We start from the raw sequence: 16,177 nt of genomic DNA, 5'->3' as shown, positions 1-16,177 counted from the left end.
CTTCTGACCATGACCTGGAGAAATGGTTCATTTTGAACCATTCAAAATGGTTCAGCCTGAAGAAATGGTTCATTTTCCAGGAACTTAGACCATTTGTCACTCACCCTGCAGGAGAAAAACAATCCCGTGACTACCCTGGAGCAGATTACAAGCTGAAAGTGATGCTGAGATAACCCCACTGCCTTAGAGAATGAAATATGCCCTGAGAGAATTCCAGGCATCTTACTCACCTGTCTTGCAACAGACAGGTCTTTGTCTTGAGGTGTAGGAATTATGGGGGGTGGGGGGAGTGCATTGTGGAGATAAACAGTGTGGAGTGTATTTCCAGCCTAAGCTGTCTTATTTCCTTTCAACTGTCCTTCCCACATAGAAACAAAATCCACCCCCCAAGTAGAGGGAACATCACAGAAGTCTGCAAGTTCAGCTTCCTGCAGAGAGACAGAAGGCACTCCCCAGACCCCCTGACTAGGCAGGTGGTCCCAGGTGCCAGACCTGCCCCCTCTCACCCCTTCTCCCTCTACAGGAACCTTCCCAGGGCCATCTTCATCTCCATCCCACTGGTCACATTTGTGTATGTCTTTGCCAATGTGGCTTACGTCACTGCAATGTCCCCCCAGGAGCTGCTGGCATCAAATGCAGTCGCTGTGGTAAGAAATTAAACTCAAGGAGGGATAAATTAGGAATAGGGACTAACAGAGATGCACTACTATATTTAAAATAGTTAAAGAATAAGGACCTACTGTATAGCACAGGGAAATATATTCAATATCATGTACTAACCTATAATGGAAAAGAATTTGAAAAGGAAGATATATATATATATATAATTTATATATATATATGTATCACTGAGTTGCTTTGCCTGAAACAGTAAGTCAACTATACTTCAACTTAAAAAAAGAATAGAAATCAAACTTACATGCCCTCAAAACTAACACCACATTGTAAATCAACTATACTCCAATAAAAATTTAAAAGCAAAAACTCTCATATGCCCTCAAATCAGGAACGGTGACATAGCTTCACTGGTTTAGTCCCACTCACTTTCCCCTGATCCATGACTTTGTGGGTTTGGAAGTCCTCAGGGCAGAAGCCACATCTTCGGGTGTCCAGGAATAATCAAAATATTTACTATCTGCCCCTTGACAGACAAGTTTGCCAACCCCTGATCTGTGGTGGTAGGTTAGTCACCAAGTCGTGTCTGACCCTTTCCATCCTATGGACAGCAGCCCACCAGGCTCCCCTGTCCACGGGACTTCCTAGATAAGAACACAGGAATGGGTTGATTGAACCAGCATCTCCTGAGTCTCCTTGGCAAGCCGATTCTTTACCACTGAGCCACCTGGGAAGAGGGCACTTTAAACTGTATATGCGATGATTGTATAAAGGAGATGGGTTCCTCCTCAGAAAGTCACCATCTTGCACAACACATGCCATTTCCCTCTGCCTCTATAACCACACCTGGACAACCTGACTCCTTCCCTCATCAGGGAAAAAGCGTGTGCAGCTTGTGTTCTTTGGGGAAAGAGATCTCGCAGGTCCAAGGCATTGTGGTCCTTGTTACCTGGGAGAGACCTGGGAACCATGTGGTTCCCTCATGTGGCTTCACCTGGACCACAGCCCCACCCCGCCACTGTTACCACACGTCTCATCTCCGAAGACCATAAAGAAAGAGGCCCTGCACTGTCCGTTCACAGGCATCCAACCCTCCCCAATAAGACAGCTCTTCTAAACAATGCCTCCCCCAAAAGTGCTATAAGTTACATATAAATGCAAATGCTGTAACTCAGGTATGTCCCTGGCTCAGAGAAGGTGGAAAAAGCTGCTGCCCAACATTTGATATCCTTTCAAGACATGAAGACTAGTGTATAGCTTCACCACCTTTTCTTTCTTAGCCTACATAGTGGTTTGTTCTTATCATACCACCACTCCCCCCCATATCTTCTCTTTCTATGAATTAAGATTTATTTCTGTTTTACAGATGGAAAAGCTGAGGCTCAAAAATTAAGAACTTTGCTCAAGATCTCATAGCTCCTAAATGCTAGGCTATGATTTGAACCCCAGCCCGCCTGGCTCACTAGTGTACCTTGTACGCGAGGCCTGGACTCACACGGCTGGCTTCCGGTCCTCACCTTCCACTTTCTGGGTGTGTGATCTTAGGCAAACTACTTAGTTGCTTTGTGCCTCAGTTTCCTTATCCATACAGCAAGGATAACAAATGTTTATTATTTTTATCACCACCACACACAGTCTTGTTCGTTATTCGTCCCAAACATTACTGACTCCCCACTGTGTAATCATCACCAAGGGAACTGGGGGTGCACGAGGGGCCAGGATATGGACTCCGTTGTCCCTCCTTCCCAGGACTTTAACCCGAGAGACTCAGCAGGGGTGGGTTTGGGAGGGAGCCTTCTCAGCAGTGGCACGCATGTGGAAGGCTGTGAGCTCTACTCACCCTCTTGCTTTCCCTCTCAGACTTTTGGAGAGAAACTCTTGGGGGTCATGGCCTGGATCATGCCCATTTCTGTCGCCCTGTCTACATTTGGAGGAGTCAATGGGTCCCTGTTCACCTCCTCCCGGTGAGTGCCTTCCAGGCCCTTCCAGGGCCAGGGACCCCTCTGCTGTGCATATTGCTGTGTATTTGTGGGGGGCTTGTCTCCATCAACGGGGCTCTGTGTGGGCGCCTGGCGGAGGAGCCTGTGCTGCTCATGTGGTGACGCACGACATGTGTGGCTTTACATGTGGTGGCAAGAAGCACCAGCCTTCCCACCTCATGTCCAGAGGAGCAGAGGGCTGAGGAGGCCCGGGCTGTGTGCTTGGCAGCAGGACAGCGTCTTGCCTGCAGCCTCGGAGTCCCTTTTCCACTTGCCTAGAAACAGGCCATGCTGGCTGGAAAGGAACCCCACTCTGAAAGGGACCAGGAGGGACCCATGCCCGGGGCCTCTGGGCTGACCTCCCGTGAAAGTCCTGGGCCCAGACTGCAGGTGAAACTGGCTCATCTCTGAGTGCCCTGAGGTTGCAGGCTCCTCCCTGTTGAACAGACAGGCAGTTGTGGGAGGCCCTTTTGTGGCCACCATGAGACTCAGGTAGGGGTGTGAAGTGAGACAACTGGGGAAGAATGAAAGGGAAACATTTGTCCAAAGCCATATCTCTCACCCCAAACTCTCAGGGAAGCCCAAGGTGTGAGTGGACCCAGGAGTCCCCAGCCCCCGCCTCCGCACACCCGGACATCTGGCCCCCTCTTTGATGTCCCATCTTGTTGTCTCCAGAATGGGTGGTTGAGCCCAGCAGATAATGGATGATTTCCATTGCTGTGGCTCAGAGAGTCCTCCCAGGGTTCTTAGGAAGCCCCCCCCCTCCCCCAAGGACATAGTCCTCACAAGCAGTGAGCCCCTAAGTTCAACTGCTTCCCAAGCCACCAGTCAAAATAGGGCAGAGTTCCCATGAAATGACAAACAAGTGTCATGTTTTCAGGACAGGGAAGGGAAGAGGGCAGGGCAGGGAAGAGGGAGTGTGGGTGTTTCCTGCACCCCAGGACCCTCTAGCACTCACCCACAGCAACCTCATATGCGTGTTACACAGGAGCAGTGGCCACCTGGAGGCCCCAGCCGAGGGCGAGCGGTGGAAGATCAGTGACCCATGAGGCTCTCTGGGATCTACTGGAGCAGAGTGACTGGCTCCAGTTGCTTTAGAGTGGGGTTTGTCCCTCGGGCAGGCTGAGCAGCGGTCTGCGTGCATGTAGTCCGGCTGTGTGTGCATGCGGAAGCGGTGGCCCGGTGCGCTCAGCCTTGGAGTCAGAGGCACAGCTCACCCAGCAGGCCTCCTCAGCTCATCCTTCCAGTTCCTTCCCCCTCTCCCTCCTTCTCTCTCTTATTCCTTTGTGTTTGGGGGAAGGGAGAGGATGATTCTTCCTGAGGAGTGGGCGTGTGTATGCGTGTGTCATGCTTAATGTCCTGTCTGCTCCGTGGTTGGCTCGCCGGGCAACGATTGTCTCTTGTGAACTTGACTTGCCAGTGCTGTTGGACCTGTCAACTCCCTTGGTCCCAGCTGCATGTGGAGGAGAGAGATGAACGTGGGACCCTGGTTATGTGCATGGTGAGGCCCACAGAGCGCCTGGGGCCCCACTGGGTGCATGAGGCTCCCCTGCAGAGGCGATGCCATGTAGCTGCATGAAACTGAAATGGGCGAGGTTGCTGATGGTGGCAACGATGGTGTGCATATGGGTACTTGGGGCCATAATCAACCCTCACACTCCTCAGGAGCTGCTGCTGATAGCCCCACTCTCCCCCATACCCAAATGACAAAGTGACAGTTCTCTCCAGACCACCCAGTGTGCTGACTCTGTGCCATTCTATCCCCCCCGTCACATCCCCTTCCTCTCACCCCTTAGCTGATCCTTTCCCTCCAAAATCATAGAAAAAAGAAAAAGTGGTCTAATTTCTGCTAATATGTAAATAACTCCTAACAGCTTACAGTATTCTCTTTTTTCTTGGGAGAGGAAAGAGGAAGAAGGGCTGCTCTTTACGTTAAAATTTCTCTCTCTTTTTATCCTGGCTGTGCTGGGTCTTGCTGCATTGAACAGGCTTCTCTAGCTGTGTGTGGGCTTGGTTGCCCCACAGCATGTGGGATCTTAATTCCCCAACCAGGGATCAAACCTGTGTTCCCTGCATTGGAAGGCAGATTCTTAACCACTGGACTACCAAGGAACTCCCTAAAATCTCTCTTTTAAAAAATAATTTGTAAACATCAATATCCAAGTCATGATACTATAGTATAGTTTTATAGTATATTACCAATGGGAGAGTTTTGGGTGAAGTCAACGTAAGGTCACATTGTTTCTTACAACTGCATATGAGTCTACAAGTATCTCAGACAGAAAAGTTATCATTATTTTAAACTTAAAAAATAATTTTGGGCGAGTTTCTTGGAAGTTAAGTGATTAGAACTCCATGCTTTCATTGCCAAGGGCCCAATGTTCAATCTCGGTCAAGGAACTAAGAGCCTATAAACTATGGTACAGTGCAGAAAAAAAAAAAAGTTTGAGTTTCTTGTCTATTTTTTTTCAATCTTTTTTATTTTACAATATCTTTGTATGCACTCCTTTTACTAACTGTATGCATTTCTTTAGGATGGTTTTTTGGGATTAGAATAAGTAGCTTAAGGATATAAATTTTCAGGTATAATTTACATACCAGATCATAAGTGCTCAGACTGATGAGTTTTGACAATTGTAGACAACCATATAACTAGCACCCAAAACACGATGATATAGAACATTTCCACATATCCCCCCTGCCAATTTCTCATGTGTCCCTTCCTCATCCAAATCCATTCCCCAACCCCCACAAGGGCAACTACTTCTTGACCGGGATATATGTTTTCATGCATAGTTTATTCCCCATGCCCCAAAGAACCTATATCCTCTGAGCGGGGTAGGTACATTTTTTAAGGGATTAAGGCATTAAGCAAAGGAGAGGGGCTACTCCTACAGCTCTCCAAGCTTTGTGAGAGACTCTCAGAGTAACAGCACGTCATCAGGAACCCCAGACCACACTCAAGGTCTCCACACCCCTGAATCCATCCACATATCCACTGACTGCCTCTGGTTTGCCTGCACCTGCATTTGTGAACGTGGGTCCTTTGACTAGTGGGCTGGAAGGTGTGCACGAGAAGTACCTGGCTGGAGTGGAGATGCTCCTGTATGGGCAGAGGTGGACATGGAAGAGGGAGCTGGGCTAGGGAGGGAGCCTTGGATGGTCCAGGCTGACCTGCTTTTCTCTCTGCCAGGCTGTTCTTTGCCGGAGCCAGGGAGGGCCACCTTCCCAGCGTGTTGGCCATGATCCACGTGAAGCGCTGCACCCCCATCCCAGCCTTGCTCTTCACAGTAAGGGTCCCTCCCTCTGCCAGCCCTATACACACCCTCCCCCTTTGTGCTATTTTGAACTGGGAGTTCATACTTCCCACATGTGCCGCTATTACCCTTGTCCTCCTAGGTTTCTTGGGGCCTCTGATAATCTAGCAAATGGTATACATGGGCCTGGTTAATATCAAGAGATATAGCAAGGAAGGAGCCTAAGTCCTGAAATGCCTTAAGGCTCCCAGGCCGGCTCATCTCATTCTTCCATCCTTTTGAGTCAGACTGAAGGAGCTGCTTCCAGATTCTACAAGCTCACAAAGAAGCTTTTTTCCTTGGCTCCTCCTGCCCCTGTTACCCGCAGGGTTGCAGCTTTGGGCCTCTGCTCCTGGCTGATCACAGCACACTCCCACCCTTCCCCATCGACCTTCTTGCCTGAGGAGGCTCTGCCAGTCTCTGGGGAAACACCACTGAAATAAATCTGGTGTTCACCAAATCTGGTGTCATACCAAATAAGAAAAATCAGAAGAGAAGACTGGTAAACTGAAAGTGGAGAAAAGGAAACAAGGGGGTTATCTGGTAAATGGAGGTGGAATTAATTACACCAGAGTAGAATCATTTATATAGAGCATACAGAAGGAGACTTATCCCCAGTGAGTCTTTTGTTTTTCCTTCTGGATCCCAACTAAAATATCAAAAATGACTTTGGTCTAACAGAGAAGCAGTTAGATCAGAGAGCAGAACTCTCAAGAGTCAAGGGCATTCACTGTACATTAGGGGAAATTTCAGAATGTTCCGATACAGGAAGAAGGTCGTCTTGATTGGTCAGTGGTGAAAGGCAGCTGGAGAAGGCTCAGTGCTCCCAGTGAGCCACAAGCTTTTTTTTAGTTTGTGCCATTGGTGCAGGCTTATGATGGCAACTCACTCCAGTATTCTTGCCTGGAAAATTCCACGGACAGAGGAACCTGGTAGGTTACAGTCCATGGAGTCGCAAAGAGTCAGACATGACTGAGCGACTTCACTTTCTTTCTTTTCTTTATGACTACAAGGCAACTACAGTAAGAATCTGGCTTTTTCATCCCTTAAATTCTTCTTGTTTTCACCATCGGATCTTACAGGAGAACTGAGCCTTCTATTGGCCTTAACAAATTAGCAGAGGGAAAGAATATGCTTCTGAGAGATCCCCTGAGATAGTTTTGAAGTTGGAAAGTGAACTCTGTCAAGAAAACTTCAGAAGGATGTTATGAGGGTTACATGAGTTAATATTTGCAGAATGCTAAAACTAGAACCTGACACTTAAGAAGTGCTATATAACTGTTTATGACATTTAAAAAAAAAAAAACAAAAGGAAGGAAGAAAAATAAATTAGATGACTCAACCAGGAAAAGAGGATGAGGGCAAGAATAAACCTTAATCTGCAGTTAACAGTCTTCCCTAAGGGATAAAAGACAAAATTAGCTTGAGCTTCAACTAAGGAAGAAATATAAATGAGCCCAGAGTAGCATAGAGCTGGGTACCACCAGCATTGCCCATGCAGGTGTATACAGCCAGCATCTGCTCTGAGTGGTTAGTGCCCATGTTGTACCTGTGGTTAAATGTTTTGATTATCGCTCCTGCAGTAAGAAAGAACTTCCTGGTGATGAAGCTGTTAGCAATGACCTGGGTTTCTAGGAGAAGCTATAAAGTCTCCATTTTGAGAGATCCCACTGTGGAATGGCATTGTCTGCCTAGAGGCAGGGGAGCAGCCTGCCACCGGTAAACAGCTCATCTGTGGTCTCTCAGTGCCTTTCTGATTACTGATGAGCTTCTTCCACGCCCCCCAGTGCATCTCCACCCTGCTGATGCTTGTCACCAGCGACATATACACGCTCATCAACTACGTGGGCTTCATCAACTACCTCTTCTATGGCGTCACGGTTGCCGGACAGATAGTTCTTCGCTGGAAGAAGCCGGACATCAATCGCCCCATTAAGGTGCTGGAACCTCCCTGTGGGGCCCCCTCCCCCTCCTCCACTGCTTCTAGCTGAGCTCAGATTCTTTTAAATCACCTTGTTCTCACTGCTGACCAAGCCTCATCATCTCCACGATGGTGGGAGACCCTTTGGGAAGCAAAGGCCATGTGTAAAGGGGGCAGCCATTGCCATTCTCCATGGGACCAGAGCAAACTGCAGCTAGAGGAATAGGTTCCATGACCTGATAACTTCCATCATGTCACTATTTCCATCATGTCATTCCTTTGTTTCCTATGGCTCTAAGTCTTTAAAAAGTCAGCTGACTTTTCCTGGACCTTCTAATCTGACTAGTCTCCGCCTTGTCTCTCCACGTAACTGGCTTTACTCATTCAGTCTTTCCATCTCATCCCAGAATGAATTTCCTTCTCCCATCTGCCTCTCCAAATTTTAACCACTTTCCATCCTCAAGAACCTCTCTTTCTTGAAGTTTCCCAGTCCACTTCAGCACTCCGTGATCCTCCCTTTTTAGACTACTATAGCTGTAGGATGCCTGGTAAATCTCTTGATTTACAAGAAATAATTTTGTGATAGGAATAAATGGGATTGCTCAGAATAACATATGCTAGAGTGCTATAGGTTCTCCTGCAAATTAGAAGAAGAGGGTATATCCCTGAGCTATTTGAACAATCCTGTTCTGGAAATGAACTTCCCTGGTGGCTCAGGCAGTAAAAAATCTCCCCGTAATGCGGGAGATCCAGGTTCAATCCCTGGGTCAAGAGGATCCCTTGGAGGAGTGCACATCAACCCACTCCAGTATCCTTCCCTGGAGAATCCCATGGACCGAGGAGCCTGGCGGGCTACCCCATAGTCCATGGGGTCACAAACAGTCAGACACAACTGAGTGACTAACACACGTTCTGGAAACGCAGGGAGACTGGATGCTCTTCACATCTCTGTTTTCCATTGCCACTCTCCTGCCATGCTTAGAAAGTGTGCTAGAGGGAAGAGGAAGCAGAATAATGCCATCTCCTTACCACTTGCGTACCCTCCGAGAGGAGAGGACAAGGAGGAGAAAGGCAGTAAGTCTAGAACCTTGAGGAAGACTATGGGGGACCTCCCACCTGTGGTCAACAAGACGATGTTGGGCCTGTAAAGTTTGCTCCTTCCTGAAGTAAACAAGGCCCCGGGCTGCCTCATACCACACTAGCTTTCTTGATTTCTTGGGTCTTAGGTTTATCTGCTCAAATGGCTTAAGGTTTATCTTTCAAATTGCTTCAAAGAAATTGGAACTGACTCTGGTGAGAGGAGGGACACTTCCCACACCCTGCCAGCTGGGAGAGGGTAGGGGTCTGGTTGACAGGAAGTTTCCTTCTTGCCCTCATTCATTTCTTCTGCTCTCCTTCACCTTCAGCCCTCAGCAGACATAGAGCAATATACCAGCAAGCTCGTCAACCCCCACGGGCTTCTCTGACTGCCGCAGGCATGCAGCTGCATGAAGAAGCCTTGTTTGATCCCTTCTGGGACGACAGTGAGGATTGTCCCCTCCCTAGGCCCCCACACTCCTCTTACTGTCCCACTGCCCACGTTCACCAACATCTCTCGACATAGCACTTGCTCTGTCAAGGCTCAGGGTCGGGGAGCCACAGAGCTGAGTGAAGCCCAGTTTTGCCCTCCAAATGCTTCCCTTTGGGAAGAAGAGGGAAGATGTTCTGATCTTGGGGGCCACAGGGTCCACACAGGTAACAGCAACTCTGATCCACAGGTCAGCCTGCTGTTCCCCATCATCTACTTGCTGTTCTGGGCTTTCCTGCTGGTCTTCAGCCTGTGGTCAGAGCCCGTGGTGTGTGGCATCGGCCTGGCCATCATGGTGACAGGGGTGCCGGTCTACTTCCTGGGTATTTACTGGCAGCACAAGCCCAGGTGTTTCAATAAGTTCATTGGTGAGTTGCTGAACATTATGGGCAGCCAGAGGGCCCCTGGTGTGGAGTCGAGTGGTCACTGGTCTGGCTAGAGAGCCCCACCAGGAGCAGGAGGCTGTCTACAGAGCACTGGAGAAAGGGTCGCCACAGGAAAGGTCTCTGCTCAGAGACCTCTGAGGAGAGGAGAACTCTGGGCATTTCCACGCAGACCTTAGGCCTGCCAGAGTGTGGCCGTCCTAGAGAGGCTGCCATGGGCTGGGTGGAGACCCCAGAATTGGTGGTCAGTGAGCCTGGGGCCTTGATGAGGAGGAGCAGCCAGCAAATAGGTGTCCCAGAAATGGAGGAGGCAGTCAAGGCGGCCATCTCCTGGAGAGAGAGTCTCCTAGAGGAGCCTAGCTGAGGCCAGATGCTGAGGCAGGAGAGCGGGAAGGGCCTTGGCCTGGTTGGTTGGCTTGGTGGGATGCTCAGCACTGACTTGCCTTCTGTGTGGCCTCCTCCTACAGAGTTGCTGACCCTGGTGAGTCAGAAGATGTGTGTAGTTGTGTACCCCAAGGAGGCCGAGGACCTGAAGATGAAGGATGGGAACCAGGACGTGGAGCAGCATCAGCCCATCTGCCAGCCCCCTGCCTCCAAGGACAAGGACGCAGTGGGGCCCTGAGGACCACCCTCCCCTCTCAGCCGCCTCCTTCCTCCTCTCCCTTTCTGCCCTCTGCCCAGGTCCCCCAAACACACACACTCGCTCACAAACTCACATACACCTCTGCCTCTGTCAAGCAGGCACAAGACCTGGGTATGGGTGGTGAGAAACTATAAACAAAGATACTGACATTTGTACCCAAAGATCTAGCCTCCTCTTACCCCCAAGGCCTGTATCTAAAGCCACCTCTCCCTTCCTGGACTGCCCCCCTCCCCTGAGCTGCCCAAGCTCCAGCTGTTAGAGGAGCTGCCAGGGGTGCCCTCCACAGCCCTCCCTCTGGGGTCCACATCCTCAGTCGCTTCCTCAGGAACCTGAGTTCAGTACTGCCTTCCCTCCCCATTCCTGAGCCCAAGGGAGGCCTCAGCTCCAAGAGAAGTGGCAGCAACTGTGAGTCACTTGGGAGGGACAGACTCAACCAAATCTGTCACCATGAAAGGTCAGCTGGAGAGACCCAAGGGCCCCCTCCCTTCACTAGGGACCCAAGAAATCGGAGGTGATGCTTCCCTCTGCCCCACGGCTCCCGGCCACCCTGGCCTGGGCCCCCTGTGCAAAGTGAGGCTCCTCGGGACAGCACGTCCCCTCTGAGCTGAGGACCAATGGGCTGGAGAACTGCCTTCTCCCCCTCCCCCAGCCAGGCCTGTGGAACAGATTGGGAAAGGCTCAGATTGCAGAAACCCAGCCCTGCCTCTGCCCCTGTATCCTCCCTCCAACTTGGTGCCAAAGCTTCCTGAAGCCAGAAAGTTGCTTATTATCAATGTAGTGGACATTTCTCTCCTAATCACAAAGCAGCTCCAGTCCTCTTCCCTCCCACCTCCACGGGAAGAAGCCCACCACCCTGTGATCCTCCGCAACAATGCCCCCACACAGCCCCAGGCAGCCAGCAATGCCAGCACCCCCATCCTGCCCTTTGGCACCCCGATCCTGCCCTTTTCCTCTTCTCTGGACCTTAGCTTCAGCACTGATGGTGTGAAGGCTCCCGAAGCCCTTCATACCTAAAGTTGAGCCAAATCAGCCTTAAGTCACCTCCCACCCAAGAACTGGAACCTAAAAATACCCCTGCTTCTAGCCCTCCAGTCAGACCTGGTATGACAAGCCTTCCCAGGGAGAGAGCTTTCCCCATCTCCCCAGAGGTGCCTAGCCCATCATGTAGAAAACTGGGGAGAAAGTATATTCTGAAGGCCAGTTCCTCCCCCACCTCAGATCATCCGTCCCTCCTCCTGCTGCCATCAAGGTCCTGTCTGGACAACCTCCAGGTCAGGATGAGAGGGCCATGGCAAAATGTCACTGTGGAGGGCTCGGAAAAGCCCTTTCTCTGTGGTTTGCGGACTTGGAGCTATCCTGTCCTGCAGGCAGGGCTGCCATTCCCCATGCTCCAGAGAAGGTACTGTTTGCCCGGCCAGGGACCTTGGAGCCTCCCTCCCTCATCTGTTGTGCTAAGGACTGGGATTCTTTTATCCCAGGCAGAAGTCCCCCTCCCCCCAACTCCTCATACTGTTTGCTGCAACTGAATACCTGGGGAGCCCTTCTGGCCTAATTGGCCTCTGGCTCCTCACCTGGCCTGCCTGAGCCTGCATCAGTGAGATACAGGTTTGCTCCAAGTTGTGGTCCCTTCTGAGTGGACTCCAGGTGGACTGTGGCTGGCCCCTGGAGGGTCAGGGGACCATCCTCTTGTTCCCTCTTGTCATTCCTCCAACCTCCTCCAATTATTGTTTGTTGTTTTTTTTTTGTAAAGTGGATGCCTTACTTTTTGGATAAATATTTTTGAAGCTGGCATTTCTATTTCTTTGGGATTTTTAAGTTTTTTGGGTTTTTTCTCCCCTTCAGGGAGGGTTTTAGTTATACCTGGATAATAGTCTTCTGTCTTTGTGTTTGTTTAGGTTTTAGAATTTTGTTTTGTGAGGGTTTTTTGTTTTCTTTTTTGTTGATGTAATAAAATTTTAAATGGAAATGAAGTTGTTGGTGTTGATAATTCAATGACCTTCCAAGACAGTGGCCAGGCACTTCCTGTCTCTGTCAGGAGGGAGGTCTTTGTTTACCAGGTTCCTCCCAGGATGGCATTCCTAAAGGCCCTTGCATTCCATAGCTTTGATGTGTCCTGGGGCCCAGTGCTGGCACATTCAAACAGCTCCCTCTCATTTTGAACCAAAAACTCCATACTTGCGTGGAGTCTGAGTATGATTGCTCCTACTGATGCATTGTGCTGTTCATGCGTGCCAAGTCACTTCAGTCGTCTCTGACTTTTTGCAACCCCATGAACTGTAGCCTTTGAGGCTCCTCTGTCCATGGGGTCCTCCAGGCAAGAATACTGGAATGGGTTGCCATGCCCACCTGCAGGGGATCTTCCTGACCCAGAGATGGAAACCACGTCTGTACATCTCTTGCACTGGCAGGCAGGTTCTTTACCACTAGCACCACCCGGGAAGCCCGTATTGTGCTGACAGCCAGCAAACTATCTGGGAAGAAAAACCTCATCCCTACCCAACGTGGAAACGTGGGCGAGGGACAGACAGCGCCAAGCTGAGTGGAGGGAGGTGGAGGCAGGGGTGGTCCCCTAAGGCCCAGTCAGCAAAGGGAAAAGCATCAGAAAGGAACAGTCTCAGCCTGTGGAGAAACACCCCCCAGTGGTGGATGCCAGAGGTCTGATGGGAGGGACTGGGAGGTGAGGTGGGGTCCACTCAGCCACCCAGGTAGAAGAGGAGGACTGAGGGACCAGGAAAGAGGAGGAAGCAGTTGAGGTAAGGACAAGAACCTGCTGGTGCTCCGGGTTAATCTCTGGAGGAAGCTGACAGGATTAGATCCGGTCTCTCCTCTGCGGGCAGCCCTCCCGCAGCCTGTCCTGAGACCATCATTCCAGAGTTGGCTCTGATGACAGACGCGCGGAGGCGGCGGGAGCGGAGTGGGGGCGGAGGGGGGGGCGGGCGGCGGGTGTTAGGACATCACTGTTTACCATCTGGGACACTGAGGACACTGGCGGGCAAGATGCCTCCACTCCCAGCCCCGGGCTGGCCCCAACATAACTGTTTTGTGGCTGGCATTCTAGACGGAGGCTGGAGGCTTGCCACTCACAGCGGCACAGACACTTGGCTCCAAGGCCCAGCTCAGCCACCAAACAGCTGTGTGTCCTTGGGCACGTCGCTTAGCTTATTTAGCACTTTCAGAGGGATGAAAAAAGAAGATTGAACCTAATCTCAAAGGGTTCCTGAATCTCCCAGCCCACAGCTGTCCCGAAAGAGTGAGGGCAAACTGGACAGAGGCCAGTCTTATGCAAGAGGCCCTTCTCCAAACCGCATATCCACCCTTGGGGAGCCCCCAGTTCCCCAACACACGCTTGCTCTTTTCCGAGGCTGCCCAAGGCTTCCTCATGTCACCCCATTCCAGCAAGTCCATTCCTCGTGTCACCCCATCCCAAGTCCAACTCTCTCAGTCCCTAGAGACACCTGTCCCTGGGAGCCCCCTCTCTTTTGTAAGGTGACACTTGCTGATCTTTCAACCTGCTCAAAAGGGCAAATGTGGGTCTCCTCCTAGGCAACATGCATTTATTTTTAACCTGAGCCTTTATGCTGTCTTAACTGTGTCAGTCACTTTAATGTGGGGAATTTCAGATGCTCTGACCTTAGGGAACTTGGGAGCCTTCGGCGAGCACTGAAATCACAGCTATTTATGCATTTGTTTATTAATGTGGTCAATAAATATTTCTCTAACCACAGTATCCAAGATTTTGCTATGCGCCGTGGGAATAGCAAACTTACCCTTGAATTTTCCAAGTCAGCACAGACTTCAAATATTTTGTTTCATTGTCTCCATAAGAACAGTCATATATGTTAACCCACCTCTCCTTAATTTTAGTTCAGGCAGCTTGTTTATCCTAGCTGAAGAGGTGTCTGACCTTCCTTTAAGGAGCAAGTAGTCTTTGGGGAGAAAAGACAAGAATGCACATGGTACATGTGTGTGTCCATCACAGCATCACTGCCCACTCTGCTGCGCTCTGAGCTTCTGCAGGCAGGACTGGACTGGCCAGTTCCCTGAAGTTTGTGCAGTGCCTGGAACCTACAAGGTCAGAGATGCTTGTCCATATATGTGTGGCTGAATTCTTTCACTGTTCAACTGAAACTATCACAATATCGGTAACAGGCTATACCCCAATGGAAAGTTAAAAAGTCTAAATTTAAATAAATAAAATTAGAAAAAAATAAATCTTGTCCAACTGAAGCTTCAGACAAGGCTGCAGAAGCATGTCTCTGGAGAAGAGTATGGCACCTCACTCCAGTATTCTTGTCTGGAGAATTCCATGGACAGGGGAGCCTGGAGGGTTACAGTCCATGGGGTCACACAGTTAACTGGAGCCAATTAACACACAAGGAGACACAGATAAACCCCCACAGAGTGCAGTCATAGGAGGGCCGGAAGGAAGCTGACCGGCTAAACCCAGTTGCTTTCTACACATTATCTTATTCAAAGTTTAAACAGCCGACAAAGTAGGCATTACTACGGCTATTTTACAAGTGCGATTAAGCAACTCGCCCAAGGTCACCTAGCGGTAGGTGACGGAAGGAGCTTTGAGACTTGGTGAGGGAGGTGGTGTTTGAACTGAGGCCTGATACAAAGTCATTAAGATACTATGGATGTATTGTTTCAGTTGAGGCACCTAGGTAGCAACTGCTGCCGCAAGGAGAAAAGGATTCCAGGTGGACACGGAGGGCTTCTATCCGTTCCTGCTCAACTCCGCCAAACCCAAGAAACCCCCTGCCCTTGGCTGGCACTGCCCTCCCCACCCGCTTCCCGTCCAGGGCCTCCTCCTCCCAGGCGCGAGACGTCCAGAGCGCCCCGGTTACTGGGAAACACGACGACGTCAGCCCGGGAGGTGAGGGGCCGAGACTGCTTATCTCCCCCCCAAGCTGAGCTCCAGAGCTTTCTCATTTCCGGTCGGCCTATTTGCACACCTCCCCGCTTCCTCCAGGGCCGGCTCCCCCGCCAGACGCAGTCGCCCTCTCCCCCAGGGTGCCCGGATGAGGCCAAAGAAGCTTTCTGAATCACTGAGCTTGGCCTTTCCCTATCCCTTCTTACCCGGGGGGAGGGGGGGGCGGGTTCTAGAACTAGACCACTGCCTTTCCCGCCCTCCTGCCCAGGTCAAAGCTGCATCCTTGCATGACCTTGGTCAGCTCAGCCTCTCAGCCTCCTTTTCCTTTTATAAAGCAGAGATAAAAATACCATCTGTCTTGCTTACTTGCCTGTTTAATTCACAGGTCTGCATGGAAATGGTCTGCAAGGAAACGTGTATGTTTCAATGAAAAAGCATACCACCAGAAAATGCAACGCCCTAATAACCATCATGACTATTTCATCGTGGGGGTGAAGGGGTAGAATTCCTCCTCACTGAGACAAGGGCCTGGCCCTAGTCCTCTCTGCCTGCCCACTCTCTCTGCAACTGCCCTGCAAACCCCCATCTCGGCCATGTTTCCTTTTCCTCATTCAGGGCGTCTTGCCCTTGCCAGGGCTGTGGGAGCCTGCCCTCTACTGTTCACCTGATTCCTGAGCACAGAAGCCACTCAAGTCCTGAATTTTGGATCAATATTACCATCTGGTGGTTAACTGAGGCACTGCTGCAAAACTGAAGCAGTTCCCGGCTGGTAGTGTTTGCCACAGGATCCTCCGAAATGAAGAGAAAATAGAAATCTCCCCTTCAGGGACTGGAGATCTGTCTCCTGGATACTAGCAGATTCCTCATGCTAGGTCAGAGCTCTTGGAGAAAGTGCCT

The 16,177-nt window shown here is 50.4% G+C and overlaps 1 protein-coding gene across 1 annotated transcript in view; it reads left to right on the top strand.

The window, feature by feature from the left end:
• SLC7A8 (solute carrier family 7 member 8) overlaps positions 1-10,383 on the top strand; it is a 49,850-nt gene extending 39,467 nt beyond the window's left edge. Inside the window, exons 6-11 of the mRNA XM_068964956.1 lie at positions 524-647; positions 2,476-2,579; positions 5,788-5,884; positions 7,678-7,827; positions 9,569-9,746; positions 10,229-10,383. Of these exons, the coding sequence (XP_068821057.1) occupies positions 524-647; positions 2,476-2,579; positions 5,788-5,884; positions 7,678-7,827; positions 9,569-9,746; positions 10,229-10,383 (808 nt within the window). The remainder of the gene's footprint in view (positions 1-523; positions 648-2,475; positions 2,580-5,787; positions 5,885-7,677; positions 7,828-9,568; positions 9,747-10,228) is intronic.
• Positions 10,384-16,177: the final 5,794 nt, after the last annotated feature.

Source organism: Capricornis sumatraensis, chromosome 2 (genome assembly GCF_032405125.1).
Source record: "Capricornis sumatraensis isolate serow.1 chromosome 2, serow.2, whole genome shotgun sequence".
NCBI lineage: Eukaryota > Metazoa > Chordata > Mammalia > Artiodactyla > Bovidae > Capricornis > Capricornis sumatraensis.
The sequence above is the reverse complement of the archived record's forward strand: the minus strand, read 5'-3'. Positions and strand labels throughout refer to the sequence as shown.